Source organism: Trichoplusia ni, chromosome 17 (genome assembly GCF_003590095.1).
Source record: "Trichoplusia ni isolate ovarian cell line Hi5 chromosome 17, tn1, whole genome shotgun sequence".
Classification (NCBI taxonomy): domain Eukaryota; kingdom Metazoa; phylum Arthropoda; class Insecta; order Lepidoptera; family Noctuidae; genus Trichoplusia; species Trichoplusia ni.
The window spans coordinates 6,123,310-6,142,091 of NC_039494.1; the positions used below are offsets into that span (position 1 = coordinate 6,123,310).

General features: G+C 33.8%; 2 protein-coding genes across 2 annotated transcripts; both read left to right on the plus strand.

Moving 5' to 3' along the window:
• Nucleotides 1-8,960: 8,960 nt before the first annotated feature.
• Nucleotides 8,961-11,531, plus strand: LOC113502559 (esterase FE4-like). Its single transcript, XM_026884173.1, has 3 exons — nt 8,961-9,435; nt 9,670-10,940; nt 11,013-11,531. Exons 1-3 carry the CDS (start codon nt 9,253-9,255, stop codon nt 11,191-11,193), a joined length of 1,635 nt encoding a protein of 544 aa, XP_026739974.1. The 5' UTR covers nt 8,961-9,252; the 3' UTR covers nt 11,194-11,531.
• A 102-nt stretch (nt 11,532-11,633) lies between these two features.
• LOC113502561 (juvenile hormone esterase-like) lies at nt 11,634-15,138 on the plus strand. Its single transcript, XM_026884174.1, has 4 exons — nt 11,634-11,926; nt 12,038-12,241; nt 13,078-14,348; nt 14,786-15,138. The coding sequence occupies exons 2-4, from the start codon at nt 12,062-12,064 to the stop codon at nt 14,964-14,966; spliced, it is 1,632 nt and encodes a 543-aa protein (XP_026739975.1). The 5' UTR covers nt 11,634-11,926; nt 12,038-12,061; the 3' UTR covers nt 14,967-15,138.
• The last annotated feature ends 3,644 nt before the right edge of the window (nt 15,139-18,782 follow it).

The following is an 18,782-nucleotide window of genomic DNA, read 5'->3' on the forward strand; positions in this document are numbered from 1 at the left end:
CTGATAAATAAATAGCGTGATAATAAAAAAAAATATCAGACACCCCTTTTTTAAAAATTGACAACGATAAAAATCTAAAGAATAGGATATGTGTAATTTGTAATGTTACGACAAAACAAAATATGAACATAAAAGTGACTTCATATGCATGAGTTCTATTTACTGTCCCAATTTACAAAGAAAAATTACGTATTTATTCGTTAACCTACCTGACGATCATTGAAGTAAAATACCTTCCGTCATCCCTACTGCATAAATGGAACTTAAATAAAGACTACATGCGGCTGGTTATGAGGTTAACCTGTCGATACCGACAGCCAAAATGATATTTACAGACATTGTATGACGGATGTTAGTGCTGATAGCTACACGCTATTATCAGCCTTATTGGGGAAATTGCCAAAAAATATGAAACTCATTCAGTCTCGTTCCTTCCCCTGTTTTTAACAGGCTACAAAAGAAGAAAATTTTAAATAATTAGAGATTACAATAAATTCTTAAAGACATTTTTGGAAGGACCACGTGTGCGGTCTCTATAATGGCGGGTGTAGACCGATCAAATCGTTAAAATATTGAAAACTCCCAGGTATCAGTAGACATTATTCTATCAATAGATACATAATGTCTATTCATTGATAGCTTTGGTCTTATATATCTTTCACATTGCATACCTACATATATGCAGTTTTTATGCAAGTTTTCTGGGCTTTTTATCCAAAATACTTTTTACCTATGTAATGTTGCATATTTCATTGTTTGAAAGGCTTTTTTTTTGTTTGAAAGTTTATATTTTTGTTGCTAGTTGTTACAGATGAACCAAGGTAATAATTAACTGGGTCATTCAGTAATTTTTTGTTACGCATAATTGTAGTTGAGATTAATGTGAACTACATGCAACTTTGGGTTGAGTGTCACTACGAATGTTTTAATCTTGAAGCCTCATCGCCAACATAACCGAGCTAAATAAACATAGGTATATACTCCTATCGTAAATAGATACAAAATCATATTACGGCAACCCACATTTGAACTTGAGTAATTTTAGAACATCAATAAAAATAAAAATAATTTAAGTTCCTTTCTTTCAAGAATGAATCGATTACGGTAACAATTGCATTAAAAAAAACGTATTCGTTTATGTTTCTTTAATTCTACTTGTGAAATCGTCACGGTAGGCCTATATCAGACATATTAAAGAGAATAAAATGACTAATTTTGTGAAAATGATTTATTTTCGAAAAATCCAATTATTGCTCTGCCAAAAGTCTTAAGATAAATAGCGTGACGTCTTTTTGTGTAAATTGATGACCGTGCTGCCTACTACTCAATGGGGTGAAAATACATCTCATAAAACATAAACTCGACGACCTCCGTGGTCGAATGGCGTACGCACCGGTTTCAAGGTGTCGCTAGCTCTGAGGTCCCGGGTTCGATCCCCGGTCGGGTCAATGTAAAAATTAACATTTCTACATTGTCTCGGGTCTGGGTGTTTGTGGTACCTTCGTTGTATCTGGATTCCATAACACAAGTGCTTCAGCAACTTACTTTGGGTTCAGAACAATGTATGTGATGTTGTCCAATGTGTGTGATGTGTGTGTGAATTGTATTACACGATGTTACGGGTGAGTCCAAAAATTTAAAACTTTACTGCTCATGCCCCCTGCATAGTAGCGTTATGGTTTTTATATATTTGTTGTATCATGTGTACGATAAGGTTCATGCAAAATTTGAACGAAATATATTCATTAGTTTATGAGATAATTTGATATTTCTTTATAGATATAAAAGGCACCTGCTCACCTGTAACGAAAAGCAAGATAATAAGTAAAAAGTATGTTGACCGGACCTCTTGTTGACATTCTCTGAAAATTTGAAACAAATCTATCCAGTACTTTCCGGACATACATACAGACAAACAGACAAACAGACAAAAATTCTAAAGATCATATTTTCGGCTTCGGAATCGTTCGTAGACCACCCAGCAATTATTCTTTTTTTAAATATTAAATGTACAGTTTTCACTTTTCTACAATTTTATTATATGTTTAGATATTATAATACCAATAGTTTGAATTAGTTTTAGATTAAAGTTCTCAACAAGACTTCTGCATGTTGGACCTGTGTCCCCGTGCAAGCCTTTGAAAATTACCGAAAATTACCCATGACGATATTCCTTGAGTAAAAAGAAAACAAATAAATAATTTATAAATATTAATATGGCTTTGTAGTGTAAGTAGAACACTCAAAATTATTCTTTAAAAATATTCAATATTCAATTTTCCAAAATGTATTATATTATTAGATAAAATAAATTGTATTTGGGTACTAACAATACTTTTTATTCCTATTATTTCCTGTCAGTTGTGTTAAGGAAATTATGGAAATAATAATTCAAGATAATTTAAACTTACTCCTGTTCCTTTCTTTACAAGTTTTGAAAAAAATATTTGAACCTACAGTCTACAGCTAAATGTAATAATCCCCCGCACCAATCATGTCTTCTTTAATTAAAAGAAACATTGCAGGAAGCAGACACTACCGTATCATTATTTTTATGCCAAATAAGGGAACTTGATTCAACGCTTTCGGTCTACATAAAAAAGATGTGACTTGAACTTAAAAGTGAATAACTTAAAAAATAAATTAAAATGTGTTTGCTTGCCATTTGACCGTGAGATATATATACCATTTTGTATTTATTCAGTTTATGTCTGTAGTAAATCTAGACTACAATTTCTTATACATATTAGTATATTATATTTGATTTGGTGTGAATAAATAAAGATATATTTTTTTTAATACAAAACAATTTAGTTTTGGAGTAAGATCAATATTATACGAAGTTTAAAAAAAGGTTGGAGTATTTTAAGTTGAGATTTTCTAAGTTTACTCAAGTAAATGCGATATTTTACGGTACGAGGAGGTAAACATGTTACTTAACCGGCTAACGGTAATAGTTAAATGATTTATCGATAATGTGGGAGGGCGGCTAAGTGACAAAGCTTAAGTTGATATTAATAGAAACAAAAAAAGGATGCTGTATAAAAATAAAAACGTCATCCTTCTTTTTAAAGCGTAAAATAGGCAAAAATAGGCAAAAATTTAAATAAATCTCAAGAATAAATACAGCAACTTAAAAAAGAAAATTAGTATTAAATGATAGAACAGTTTACGCGGCGCGGATTAAGGATTCCGGTTGGGTCCGAAACTAGTCGAGCGATCTCGATAAGTATGCGTGGGTAAACCGTTACACCGTTTAACAATGAATAATCGTCATGATGGTTACTATAAAAATAGAATGAATAGTTCCTGACATTTTCAATAATGGCTTTTGTATTTTTATATCAAACTTACCAATCACTTGAAAAAAAAACCTGTAAAAGATAAGTGCAAACAAAAAGCGCACGAGATTTCGCCGACCGCTCATCTCCGCGATCAATCAACGTCATGTCTCAGGATAAAATGCCATTTTGTTACACCCACTTATATTTATGTAGGTTAGGTGTTGCTACACACTTCACTAGATAATTTAAAGCCTCGCAATTATTTAATAGCTTTAACTTATTTATTTACTCGATATAATATTTAAAGCACATTTTTATTTAACTAGCTGTTTCCCTCGACTTCGTCCGCATGGTTACAAGATATTATGTGCATTATTTTTCTACTTTATTTTAACATAATATAACAAAAAGGAGTGGAGTGAGAAAAAACCAAGAGAATCCTATATTTACCGGGGATAGTGTAACTTTTCAACAGTGAAAGATTTTATTAAATCGGTCAAGTTTCGAAGCCAATTCGTGTCAAACACACTCTTCAGATTTGTAATATTAGTATAGATTAGAATAAATAATTATTATTTAGTAGAACAAAATAATTATAATAATAATCATAGTAAATAGAAGAACCGGTTAAGACCTTAATTAATGCTTTTTTACGCGGGGATTAAAGCCGCGGTAGTTGGCGCACCGTGGGCTTGGCGTGTCTTAACAGTCCGTGCTGTCTAACGTGTTTCGTTTTCCATTATTGTTCAGTAAGTCCATTTTGAGGTTTTTCCATAAAACAAAGGTGTCAGCATTAAATTTCATATTGTGCCGCTTCATTTGAGTACCCACTTGAATATATTTGTAGATATTTGGCTATTGTTCCCCATTTTCGCTCCCAAATCGTTTGAACAGCTCGACCATCATCATCATTGGCCTTTTCCCAACTATGTTGGGGTCGGCTACCAGTCTAACCGGTTTCAGCTAAGTACCAGTGTTTTACAAGGAGCGACTGCCTATCTGACCTCCTCAACCCTTGTCAGACTTTTCAAGCTTCTGACTACCTGTAACGACTGTCAAAGATGTAAGAATAACAGCCGGGACCCACAATTTAACGTGCCTTCCGAAACACGGAGGAACTCCTTATGACAAAGATGGTCACCTATCTACGGACCGGAGTGATCGTTTCACTTTTGCGGTTATAGCTTATAAAATTTGCTTTAAAACTACAACGGTTACTACTACAACTAAATATATGGAATAATATATGACAAATACTGTCTACATAATAACCGAACAATAAATCAACCGTCGGTAAACCTTTAAGAACGCATGACACACTTCAGTTAACCTAAGACAATAATAAATCTAATTTCGGTGACATAATTTTATCTTGAGAAGACGTTGATAGATCATCCGCCATAAGACTTTCACATTACATTCATTTATTACTCAGTGTTAAAACTCTTCTGTTTTTGTTGTTCATTAATAATGAAGTAATGCGTGGCTTAAGCGGTGAATTTATTTGGAGAATCCGACACATGCGGCTAAGGAAGGCAGAAGGGTGGTACCAGGAGATCAGATAGTAGTAGGGTTCATGAGGGTTGTACCAGTAGAGTAAGTAGCAGTCATGAGGGGGTTACCAGGAGAGCAGGTAGCAGTAGTACATGAGGGTGGTACCATTAAAATGGGACAGTGCAAGTCGAAATCAAAAATAAAGAAGATATCAATTGGTACTACAGTGGCAGGAGATGTATTTGAAGATGGTTGCGATCCTGCTGAAGGGATGCGACTAAGGCGGCACGAAGTTTGAAGGGAAAGCTATATTGATATAATGTAGGTACCTAATGTACCTATATTAATATTGTAAAGCGAAGAGTTTGTCTGTTTTAAAATTATTTCATTGTTAGGTATTTTATTAATTGAGGAAGGCTAAAAGATATAATAAAACCATCATCGCACCATAAATAATAGGAGCCGAGCAGTTTTAAAAAATCTTACAAATACGGACAGAAGTTGCGTGTACTCTAAAAGCGAATCCGATTTAAAAAAATCTTTCTTATGTATGTCTTCTAACCACGCGGACGAAGTCGCGGGTAACAGCTAATGTAAAATATATTATTAAATAACACGTTGACCATTCCCGTTTTCAGAGTCAGCAGTGTGCGCTTTAATTGTCCGAATATTACCACTTGGCGGGCCGCCGCCGCACCGTATACAGGCCCAGTGCACACCGATGTGCACTCTGTGAGCAATCTATTAAAATTAGTGTGAGAAGCGGCGTGTAATAAGAAAATCATAATTATGTATCAATTAAAATGTACAAGTGACTGCGTCAATGGTTTTGAAATCAATTCACTACACAAGTCATGGAGTGAATCTGTCCCTAAACTTATTGTATTAAGTCTAATTTTCCAGTGGCTAAACACTTTCTTTATGCTCCAATCTTAAATGGAGTAAATAAATTGTAAAACTCACATTGAACGCCTCGCTTTAAACCAGAACGGTGGCCGAAATGGTAAAAAAATTGGACGAGTGTAAAACTGCAAAAAGAGCGTCCCGTGTTGAAGTGGTCGACTGTGCCACTGTATTGTTACTGCGTAATAATGCCGAGTTTCTGATTTAAACGGCCACGTACTGCATGCGGCGAGTGTTGTTCGTTTTTATCAATCCGCTATCCACATTGTTTGTTAGTTATTATTTCGTTTTTTAAGCTCAAAGTACTGGAAGTCGGTGCAATTAGTTTTTTGGGTTTCATGTTTGACTTGAAATGATTAAACGCTATGTAATTAATTTCCAGTAACTTTTGTTAGTTTAAACTGTTTTTAATGTAAGAGGGGACACTATTTTCGTTGATAAGAGACAAAACTCCTTAACTTCTGTTGCCAGACTTAAAAATTAGATATTTTCTTCAACCAAAAAACCTGTTTGAAATGATAATGTAGTATCATTAAAATATATTCAAGCACCACTTCACGAAGACTTTGAAAATTAGTTTCGGAGTCATCAGTAATAGCTGACTCGTTCTCCGTCTTTGATGCAAATCGCGAATCGATTTTGCCCTCGCCTATCGGTTCGCGTAGAATTTTACACTTTTAAATTCATAAACGCGAGATGGAAAAGTTTTTGCACGTCTTCTGGTTTGTCAAATAATTTATTATTACTGGGAGCTGGTAGCTTACCTACTTGTTTTGAAAGTTCATTTAAGGTGACCGTTATAGTGAAAGTTGTCAGTGAAACTAAAAGTAGTTATTACTCATTAATTTAGTTTTTTTTACCTTTTAGATATCTACAACTAAAGCAATAATCAAAAAAATATTTTCTTATCACACAATAAAAAAACATTTTCAAGAACAACAAATACTATAGCTTCATACGAAAAAAATCATGAATACTTATTTTATCTATTTACGAAAAGATCACGATTGCCTAAAACCTTTTCAAAGGGCCTTTGAGTCATTATACCCTAATGATATTATAATAATTTAAGTGTAGGAAAAATATTTAAAATTCAGCGTCGGTGCTCGTCAGTCACGCTCGGGATCGGGTTAAAATTCAACAGTTTTCGCCTTTTCCGTAATTTATTCAAATATATTTTGGACATGCGACGCGACGAGAAAATGGCCCTGTTTAGGCACGTCAGAGACTCGTTTTGCATTTAAATTATTTGGTCATTAGAAAACGGACTAATGGAAGATCAGCACATATTTATTTATAAACATTAATTTGTCAAGAGTTAATTTAGATATGGATGGATATGAAATCTGCACTTATTTATACTAATAGTAATACACTAATCTATACTCTATACTAATATGTAAAGCTGAAGAGTTTGTTTATTTGTTTGTTTGAACGCGCTAATCTCAGGAACTACTACTACTACGACAAATCCTTTGACTTTGAAGCAGCATTAAACTGCACAGAAACACAAATCCGTAGTACTGACTGCATCTTTCCCGGCCAGAGCATAAATGTTGTGGGATCGCACAAGGTTCAACAATCTATCAAAGTCATTCAGTGATGCAATGGACAATGAAGGAGGTTTTTTTTTTAAATGCATCAGGTGAAACAAACGAAACATTAATAACTATCAGCAATTAGTACTTGCTAAGATACGATCAAAAAATGGCATCGCATTAGCCGTCTGCCGTGGAACATTCACAATAATCCAGACGCAATGTCAAACATAAAAAAGAACAATTTTCTATGGACACAGTGCTGAAAAAGTATTATTATTTGGGATGAATGGACCATGGTATTCTCATGAAATTATGTGTGCATGTTAGCAAGTCTGAGAAGTCTATTTTTATATACATAAATGACATTCCAAGAGTAAAACAAAAAATCTTCCTTTTTGCTGATGAAAGCACAGCAATTATTGAGTGTACAGACCCGAACGACTACGAAAATAATATCAACGTTACTCTAAGCGAGATCGTTAAAAGGCTCGAAAACAATAACTTAAAAATAAATTTAAATAAGACAAACGTAATGAATTTTCACCAACGACGCGTAAATCCTACCATTTCCGTAGCCTACAACGATAAAATAATAGAAGAGGTTATGAATAGTAAGTTCTTGGGCATAACTATTATCAACAAGCTAACTTGGAAAGTTCATGTAGAATTGTTATGTAAGCGCATAAGTCAATCTGCACTATTAAAGCTTTCAAAAAAAGTTAACATTGAAACACTAGTGACAGCTTATCACGGAGTAGTTGATTCAGTCCTTCGCTACGGGGTTATTTTCTGGGGTTAATCGACTAACAGTGAGACAGTGTTTAGAATGCAAAAGCATTGCATAAGGTCAATGTGCGGTCTTCAAGTAACAGATAGTTGTTTTCCTTATTTTAAAACCTTGAAAATATTAACTCTACCGTCATTGTATAGTTTGGAAACTGCGCTGTTTGTAAAAATACATCCGAATCTGTTCCATAAATTCTCCGCAGTAAGTTAACCCAATACGATCTCAACATTCAAATCATTTATGTAACTTAAAATGTAAAACCGCTCTTATGTCTAAAATTTTTTTCGGATTAGCTCCTAAAATATAAAATAAAGTACCTGACGGCATAAAAGACATGCCAGTGGCTAAATTCAAAATAGCCCTATATAAATTTTTAACACAAAAATGTTAGTACAGAGTACACGATTTTTTAAACGAGAAATATTTATAAAACTAATAACCTTACTGTAATAGTTCCTAACTATATGTTCCATTTATTTTATTGTCATTAGTTTAATATTGTTATTATTATCTAAGCATGTGAATCTAGTTATTAAGTTCTCAACAAAAAATCATTTTTATGCCAATGAAGCAAAACATAGAGCCACTATTTTCTTGTATAATACCATCTATGTAAAACCTAGGTTTACAAATAAATAAATGATTATCATTATCATTATGATTATGAAAACATCTATTTTTCACATCCCTTTTTTATTTATATGAACGTAATCTTTTTTCTACTCCAGATCTTCCCTACAAATAATTTATATTTATATTCAACGTTGGCTGGAATAGCTGACTAATTTATTTAAATATACATAGCACTTCATAAACAAAACAAAATTAATTCTAAACATGTTACTATATCCTATGTTTTTATCAACATTGTAACGTACCTAATAGACAGTTGTTATCGAAGTGACGTACCATTTTCAAATATCTCTATCTCGTTTTGGCCTATGTTGCCAACTCATCAGTCGAGCGGCAACGCGCCTGCGCATCGCGCGCCAAGGTCAGCCGGCGAACTGTCAAATATCTACTCGCATTTAGGTTAGAAACTCGATTGTGTTGTTTAGTGTTACTGAACAATTTAAAAGCCGTGTAAAATATGCGATTATAAGAAATATGCTAGTGAAGTTTATAATTTAACCTTATACGCGATCGGTGACCAAATAATGACCTAACACCTTGTTAAAATCGAGGGGACAAGTGGACAAGGAAGATTGGACTTTTCCTGTGTAGTGATACGGTTTAAAACACTATGGCGAAATTTCGCAAAAGGATAGTTCTATTTACCTTATTTGTGATTAACTTAGTTGACCAGCCGGCACCTGAAGTGACCATCGAACAAGGCATTTTGAGCGGTAAAACCAGCACGGATGGGTCGTTTTTTGAGTACGTCGGTATTCCTTATGCGACGACTAATAGTAGCTCAAGGTTCAAGGTGAGCATATTATAGTTGATCAATTTGTAGACTCAGAAACACTAAACGAGTTGCAGTTACAAGTTTTTTCCATAAATTAGCTTTAGTTGTATACAGAATCATAGTTATTCAATCTCACATATTATACTTTTATACCTTACCAAGGTTATTAATACTGGTAATTAATAATTTACCCCTCTGTTGTTACACGAACATAGTCTATTAGTTGATTTGCATTCATCGTTTCTTGTTTAGGCTCCCCTACCACCACCCTCTTGGGAAGGAGTGTACCAAGCCATCGATGAGATATATCAATGTCCTCAGCCCTCACCGATTGGCATCATTGGATCTGAAGATTGTTTGAAAATCAACGTATATGTACCAACACTGTCTGACAGCCCCCTCCCAGTCATGGTTTACATTCATGGAGGAGCATTTCTAATTGGAAGTGGTGGAAAATTTATCTATGCACCTGATTATCTAGTCAAACGTGATATTATACTAGTTACGTTTAATTATAGACTCGGAGCTTTAGGATTTATATGCTTGGGTATCAAAGAAGCACCAGGCAATGCAGGCCTGAAAGACCAAATAGCGGCCTTAAGGTGGGTTAAGAAAAATATAGCAGCGTTCGGTGGGGACCCAGATAATATTACTCTATTTGGTCAGAGTGCAGGAGCGACCTCTTCGTCAATGTTACTTGCAAGTGAAGCAACAAAAGGCTTATTCCATAAAGTTATTATACAAAGTGGCTCATCTGTATCCAGCTGGGCCATCAACAGGCAGCCACTATGGGTAGCTAGTCTAATAGCGAAAGAACTCGGTTACAATACCAAAGATCCTTATGAACTTTATGAGATATTCTCTAAAACACCTTACGAAAAGTTACTCAAAGCTAAACCTAAGAAGCCCCTTGGTATGTACTTTGATACTCAAATGTTGAACTACCCTTGCGTCGAGAATGTTATTTTAGGAGAAGAAGCTGTTATAACAGATTATCCATACAACATTTTAAGTACGAAATCTAAAGATATACCCGTCATTTATGGAACAAACAGTAGGGAAGGATTGTTTTTGTTACCCGATGATTCTGAAAAATCGTTAGCAGAAAGAGATGCAAGGTATATTTTTGCGTCGGATTTAGAATTCTCGTCGGAAGACATAGCAGCCAATCTATCAAAACAGTTAAAGGAATACTACTTTGGTCAAGACAAAATCAATTTAGAAAACCTATACACCATAAGTAAACTTAATACAGAGCTGTATTTTGAAGCACCTGCCATATTAGAGTCACAAGCTATTATTAAGATTACAAAAGCGAATGTATTTAATTATTATTTTAACTACTCTGGTGGAAGAAACTTTCTGAAATTCCTGAGTGGGTTTAAAAATGAGGAGGGGGCAAGTCATAGTGATGAAATACTTTATTTATTTAAAGGAAAAATATGGCCTTTTCCAATAAGTGAGAAGGATCAAAAAATTATTGACTGGATGACAACTATGTGGACCAACTTTGCCAAATATGGGTACGTATATGTTTTTAGACGAACCGTTTTTTATATTTTATTGTTTAAAAAAACTTAACAACATTTTTTCAGACACCCTACACCTTCAAATGAATTACCTGTTGTATGGAAACCTAGTCAGAAAGAAGACGTTAATATGCTTTATATCGATGAAGAATTAAAAATGGGTCCCATCCCCAACCCTGAAGCAAATAAAATATGGAAAGATGTTTATGAAAAGTACAGAAAAAAGAATAAACCAAATGATTTTTGAACAATATTTTCAATCATTATTCTACAAATAATATATTTTACAAATGAAATCGCTAAGTAAAGTGGCTGTAGTGACCAAATTGATTTTAAATAATTTTTAAGTTCAAAATCATTATTTACTCTATGTTTGTAAAAATAACTGGTACATATTGAACGCTGCCGTGACCGTTTTAGGTAGCTAGTTTGAAATTCACGCAACTTGGAACCTTGACGGTACAGATTTTGGGCTGAAAATTGTTCCATTGCTCAGGAAAAGTGGCAAAAGAATAGTCTTATTAACTTTATTTTTACTAGGATATCAGGCACCTAAAATAATAATAATCAGTATTGCAAGTGAAATAAGTTTGATTTTACATAAAATCGGAATACCATACGCTACTCGTAATTACCACGAAGGGTTCAAAGTAATCTTTATTACCAACATCTTGCAAACGCTTGGTCGATGTTCGAGTTCGACCATGTGTTCATATCGAAACAGTTTTTATTTGACCGATTATAAGATTATGTAGTCCTAAAATCCAAGCCTTCAAATTTTCCCTTTCAAAAAGTACTAACGCCTCCGCTAGTAAGAATATTACTAAATGTAAAATATTTAAGTATCATAGTACAATGAAATAATTGGTATCACGATATCGTATCTCCTAGTAGGCAACGTTATCTGCGTGATAAACGTGCACAATCAAATGTTATAAATGTCAATTCAATAAATAAATTTGGTGATATAATTCAATAGTTGAGTCAATATGGCCTGATGACATCTATAAAAGATGATTAAAGCTGCATCCGTTTCAGGTGGTTTGGCTTTGGCACTTGCGCTGATGGCTAACAAGGCCTATACGTATATATGAGTCAATATAAGATCTGTAAAAATGAGAAACAAAAAATACGGCATTTTATTTTCGTTATTTGCAATGAATTTGGTTGACCAGCCGGCACCTGAGGTGAAGATTGATCAAGGGATGTTAAGCGGTAAAATCAATGGCGATGGAACGGTTTTTGAATACGTTGGCATTCCTTACGCTACTACCAACATGGAGTCAAGGTTTAAGGTAGGGAACAAACTCTTTAAAGAATAATCACAGCGTGAAAAACACCGTATCTTTCTATAGCGCCCGCACCAAGTACCATATAGGCTGGAAAGAACATGTTATCGTTAAATTCGTAAAAATACTTTAATTTATGTATTAACCATTACTAAAAAAATATTTGTATAAAAAATAAAGGTTTCCAGATTTAGTCATTTTCTAGTCCGCAATGTATTATGAACCTTCTCCCATAAAACTTCCTTCTAGAGCCGTTGCGTTTTTTACATCTCCATCGACTTTTATCAAACATGTCTAAGAACTCTGGGGCAAAATGTATACTAAATTGAAATCGCTCAATTCCTTTGGGAGCTATGAAGCTTCAGACGGACAGTCAGACACGTCAATCCTATTGCCTTCGTTTTAACCCTTCCTTTTAATTAAACCCTTCGTTTTGCGTCGGGGTTTAAAAGCGGAAAAAAAGAAACTTTTTTTTTTAAAAACGAATCCCGCAGTAAGGAATTTAATCCTTGTGTCGCGGGGGGTTTACAAACATACAAATCACATGCACAAAGACACCCAGACTCAGAACAAGTATTCGTGGATACACAAATGCTTGTCCTACGCAGGGGTGGAACCCGCGACACGTCGCGCAGAGTGGGTTTGGTCACATATTAGATGGTCTTAATGTTCTTTTTACATATAAAACCGCGCAGACAATGTCGCTAGCAATAGCTAGTATTTATTAAAACACAATTATTGTGTGCCTACACTGCCTACACTTGTTCGAATTCTGTATACTACTAAATCTGGTTAAGCTATGACTTAAAAACATCCAACTTGATTTGTTTATTAATTTGTAGGCACCGTTGCCGCCACCAAAATGGGATGGAGTATTTAAAGCCGTTGATGAAATCCATCAATGTCCACAAAATACTCCTTTAGGAGTACGAGGCACCGAAGATTGTTTAAAAATCAATGTTTACGTACCAGCTCACGCTGAAGGTCCCCTTCCTGTCATGGTTTACATTCATGGAGGTGCATTTATTTTAGGAGATGGAGGAAAGCTGATATATGGTCCTGATTTTTTAGTAAAACAAAATGTCATACTAGTGACATTCAATTATAGGCTTGGAATACTGGGTTTTTTATGTTTAGGCACCGAAGACGCTCCAGGTAACGCGGGATTGAAAGACCAACTGGCAGCATTAAGATGGATTAAAAATAACATTTCGGCGTTTGGAGGAGACCCAGATAATGTGACGATATTTGGAACTAGTGCAGGAGCAGCATCTGTATCTATACTGTTAGCAAGCGAAACAACAAATGGTCTTTTCAAAAGAGCTATTATGCATAGCGGAACATCTATAACTAGTTGGGCTACCAGTTATGACCCATTATTAATAGCACGTAAACATGCTAAATTACTGGGCTTTGATTCCAAAGAACCAAAAGAATTGTATGATTTATTTTCAAAAATGCCTTATGAAGACTTGCTGTCAGTATTATCTGCTTTTACTTTGGTGTCGATTGTTAACCAAAAACTTATGCATGTGCCATGTGTTGAGAAAAGTTTTCCTGAAATAGAACCTATCTTGACAGAATTGCCTTATAATTTGATAACTAAGAACCCAAAGAACATTTCGCTGATGTACTCTTCTACAGATAAGGAAGGGTACTTTTTCGTTAATGATGAAACAGAAGAATCACTCAAAATGAATAATGAAAAAACCATGTACGGAGACAACTTGATATTTAAAACTGAACAAGAAGAAAAAGAGGTTGACCGCAAAGTTAAGGAATATTATTTCGGCAAGACTGAAATCTCTCATAACAATATAATGAATTTATCTCAATTGTATACGGATATATATTTTGAAGTACCTGCGGCAATAGAATCGGAGATATATGCTCGAAATATTGACGCTCCTGTATATTACTATTACTTCACTTACGATGGAGACAGAAATTTAGTTAAAAAAAGTACAAAGTATAAGAATGAACCTGGTGCGTGTCATGGAGATGATCTTCTATACATATTTAATGGGATGATATTACCATACAGAATAAAGGAAAGAGATCAAATTATAATTGACTGGATGGCAAAACTACTCACAAATTTTGCCAAATATGGGTTAGTAACTTTTATGTAAAACTAGCTGTTGCCCGCGACTTCGTCCGCGTGGTTAGAAGATATAAGTTATAATTTATACCTGCCTTCTATCTATCTTTCTGCCTTCTATCTATCTTGTAGGATTCAGTCAGCGTTTGCAATGTAAGCGCAAAAAATGTGTTTTTTACGACCTCACATTAGAAACCTCAACAATTTTAGCCTATGTGTTATTCTGATGTATAACCTATATTGTGGTAAAGTTTCATTCAAATCCATTCAGTAGTTTTTACGTGAAAGAGTAACAAACATCCATACTTACAAACTTTCGCCTTTATAATAGTAGTAGGATATAAATGTTAAACACTTAATATACATTATTACAAAGTTTTACGAAATACTCGTAAGTTGTGTTCATCGGTAAATACGTGTACTTATTTATATACACATTTATTTTTCAGAGATCCCACCCCGAATACATCGAACGATCTTCCAGTAAAATGGGTCCCACACAGCAAAAATAAGATCAACATTCTAGAGATAAATAAAGAACTAAAGATGACGTCACTTCCAAATCCAGGCGCATATCAATTCTGGAAAGAAATTTACGATAAGTATAGAAATGTCAAAGTAAATTTATGAACACGTGAATAATGAATAAGGGAGTTCTAGAATAAAAGACAAAGGTCTCCGTTATAAATTCAATACTTCCTGTACAAGGTATGAAAAAAACAATTTAGTCACCCTTATTTGTAACGTACTGCACAAGTACCATTTTTAAATAATAAACGCTTACCTGCATCACTGAAAGTATAAATCAGTTTTTATTTATCCAAATCTATATCCATACTAATATATAAAGCTGAAGAGTTTATTTGTTTATTTGAACGCGCTAACCTCAAGAACTACAGGTTCAAATTGATTTTTTTTTTGTTGAATAGACCATTCATCGAGGAAGGTTTTAGGCTATATACCATCACGCTGCGACTAATAGGAGCGAAGATACAATGGAAAATGTGGAAGTAAACAGGGCAGGTATAAATCATGACTTATATCTTCTAACCACGCGGTCGAAGTCGCGGGCAACAGCTACTTATTAATAAAATATTTTCTTCGTAAATATCCATTCATAGATCCAAGCTAATACAGTAATACAAGAAAATCTTGGGGAGCACATGTGTTCAACAATAGCCATTCTTATTCAGCGGAGCTCCACCGCAGAATATTCACAGTATCCGTATAAATTGTGCCAAAAGTTGAGTTTAAATTTTTATAAAACATGATTTATTATACACACGGGTCTGAAGAAGAAATTGAGGTTGGAGTGAGTAAGGACATGAACACGTATGCTATACAGTACAAAACTAATTGTATTATCTGGGACCTCGATGGAGTTTTGTTTCAAGATACTTTTATATATTCTAAAATGGTAGAAAAAGTGCCAAATGTACAGTTTTTAATAAGGGAGTAATACCGTTGGGCTTATTTTTATTCAATTTTTTTTAATTGAAGTGTAACCTAGATAATTATTTAATTAAATGGGGTTTCATTTAATTAAATAATTCTCTAGGTTACACTTTTTATAATCATTAAACATTTTCCTTGGCGTGATACTTATTTTTATATCTTCATATATTTTTTAGCACAACGTAAGTAATACATCTTAAATAAAATTCAGTCACTTAAACTTTATTAAAACCTAGTTTTAAATAAAAAATATCTATTACATTACTGTTTAGCAAAAATTAAGCTAAGACCAACTTAATCAAAGAATATAGCGTCCCCTTAGGAAATCAAAATTGTAGCTAACGATAGAAGCAACATCTCGTACTTACTAATAGTGCCAGAGTAAAACCCTTGCGGTGTACAACTACACTTTAATTATCGTTCGCCGTAGAATATTTTCATTTGGTTCCTAAAAAATAGGTCCCAGCGCACACGCTACGAATTTTAAGAAGACATTACCCTACCGTTATCTAGCGATGTTTTCATTGCCCTCCCTGTAGGTACAATTGCAAAATTTTATAAGTATTTAAGCAATAAAATTAAATTTACGAGGCTCCTTAACAACGCCTGTGCGCTTAAAAAGATAACCCCAGGACGAGTAATGGCGTTATTTATCGCAACTTCGGACTTTCTATTCATAATGTTGCGGTGTAATATTTATATTTTTGGCGGTTATTAAAATTGTATTTGTTCGAAGTTTTAATTAGTTCGGGGGAGATAGGGTTCCAGTTCTTGTTTTTGGGAGACTTCGCGGAAATCGCGTTTAGTTTTCTACTCGAAACCAAAAGTGCTAAGCAAGGCATTGTTTATTTAACTCATTTAACAGTTTTGTTCTCCTTGTTTCTTAGTTATATTAAAAGCTATGTTTGGTTTTAATGTGAAATGAAACCGATTAAAATACTTTATATGTTAAAAAAAAATGTATTTTTAAGCAATTGTCGACGTGTACAATGTGGCGCTATATTGGCGATATTAATTCGACACACGGTTAGGGTAAAAATAGCCATTAATCATATGAGTTATAGGTTTCAATAATTCCCAAATTGGAAGCTTTTCTTCCAAACAAACCAGATAGTTCTTTACGTACAGGTAGATCAAATGTGCATTTTTATAGATTTTAAAAATATCCCTAAATATTGACAGTTATTGAAATTTTAATTAATTTACTTTATGTCAAAATGGAACTGTATATGTGTGTCAAATTAATGTCAATACTCAATATTTTATTGTATAGTACACTATGGATCCTGTAGGGCACGGCAATGTAGAAGAGAGGAGGATGCTAATTTTATTTAGATCATGTATCACAGATTATTTTTATTTATTAGGTACGAGTCCTAAGTGGTTGTTTCATGTCACCAATGAAGCGCCACGCATGTATACATAATGGTATAAAATCGAACACAGGTTTCAGAGAATCGAAGAGAAATGATAGTGGCAGTACCGCCGCTATCTTGTATGTAAAATAATCCGGAGCTGCATTTGCCATTCATTGCGCTTTAGATAAAACACGCAGACATTTTTATTTTCCATGTTAAATGTCCGTTTCAACACGATATCGGGGCCAATCAAGACTAAGCCTTATGTTTTGTGGAATTGAGTTCAAAGTTTGCTGTTTCATTCGACAATATTGCTCGACAGTTTCTCGATTTTGAAAAAGGTGTGAGCGGACTATACTGTTTTTCTTTTATAGAGTTTTGTTATATTGAGAACTCACTTTCATATTTATATTCGTTTCCAGTTATGCTGGATACCTGGATAAATTTCATGGAAATTAACTACTAATGTAGGTATGTAAACTAAATGGAGGTATATTAATATAAATTAAAATAAAGTAAGACACTTAGAAAGTCAACTAAATCATACGTTATTAACACGGTCCTGACTAATTATTTGGTAAAAGTCTGGTATCATGTTTGACTAATAAATGTCATTTAACTGTGAACGCAGTCAACATTCAAAGTACATTAAATATACTGTTTTTTTTAGTTGTCACGGATCACGGAGTGGTAATTTAAATTATTGGTTCTCATTTTGTCCTCAATTCGGATTTTGACTAGACTTGCATTGTTAAATATGGACAGTATTAGAAGGTTCTCGTAATATGCTAATAAACAGACGTTCTGTTAACCCTTTTTTTCGAGAGTTAAATTAAAATGGACCGAAAATTAAGTAAGAAAAGGATTCTAATTACTTCGTCGCTCCTAATAGGTCAAAATGTGAATAATTAATTTTCACACGGTCTGCTAATCTTGTCTTTCTGTTAAAAGTTTTTACAGAATCACTTTTAACTAACTCAAACACAAGTTTTAATTGTGTTGTTATTTATAGCTTCCCACATAATTTTAATAAATTTATTTCTATATAATTCTTGTTCATGAGCAATGTAAGAAATAAGACTTACCTAATGTTTGAGCCATTCTCTAACGTTATGCAATAAAATTATATCATCCATGTATCTGTATCTACTAAATCATATACATGTTTTTTAAATTTCTTCATCGTTAAAAGTACTTGATTTTTTAAGAGGAGAAATTAACATTTCTGTAAAATTACAAATAGATCCATTAAAATACTTGAACATTTCTTGATTAGGCACTTGAACATTCCACGAAATTTCGATATAAAAACAGTATCTCATCAACAAATTCATTTCAAGAACTTCAAACTCATTACGAGCGCCTTTACTTCGAGAATTTGTTTGTCATCAATCAAAATCATGACAGATGCAAGCCGACATGGAGCAAGTTTCACAAGAGTGTGTAAACAGGATCAGTGGAAGTAATCTCGATTTGCGTTTCATTAACACTTTATTTTAATTTAACTTTTACTAACATAACCCTAACCCATTTTGATGCCAACCATAGAACACGTAGAAGAAGAAATGTTTTTTTTTGTTTCACTAACGCTAGAAAAATTGGTGCACCTAATCTTTCTATTACCATTTTATTT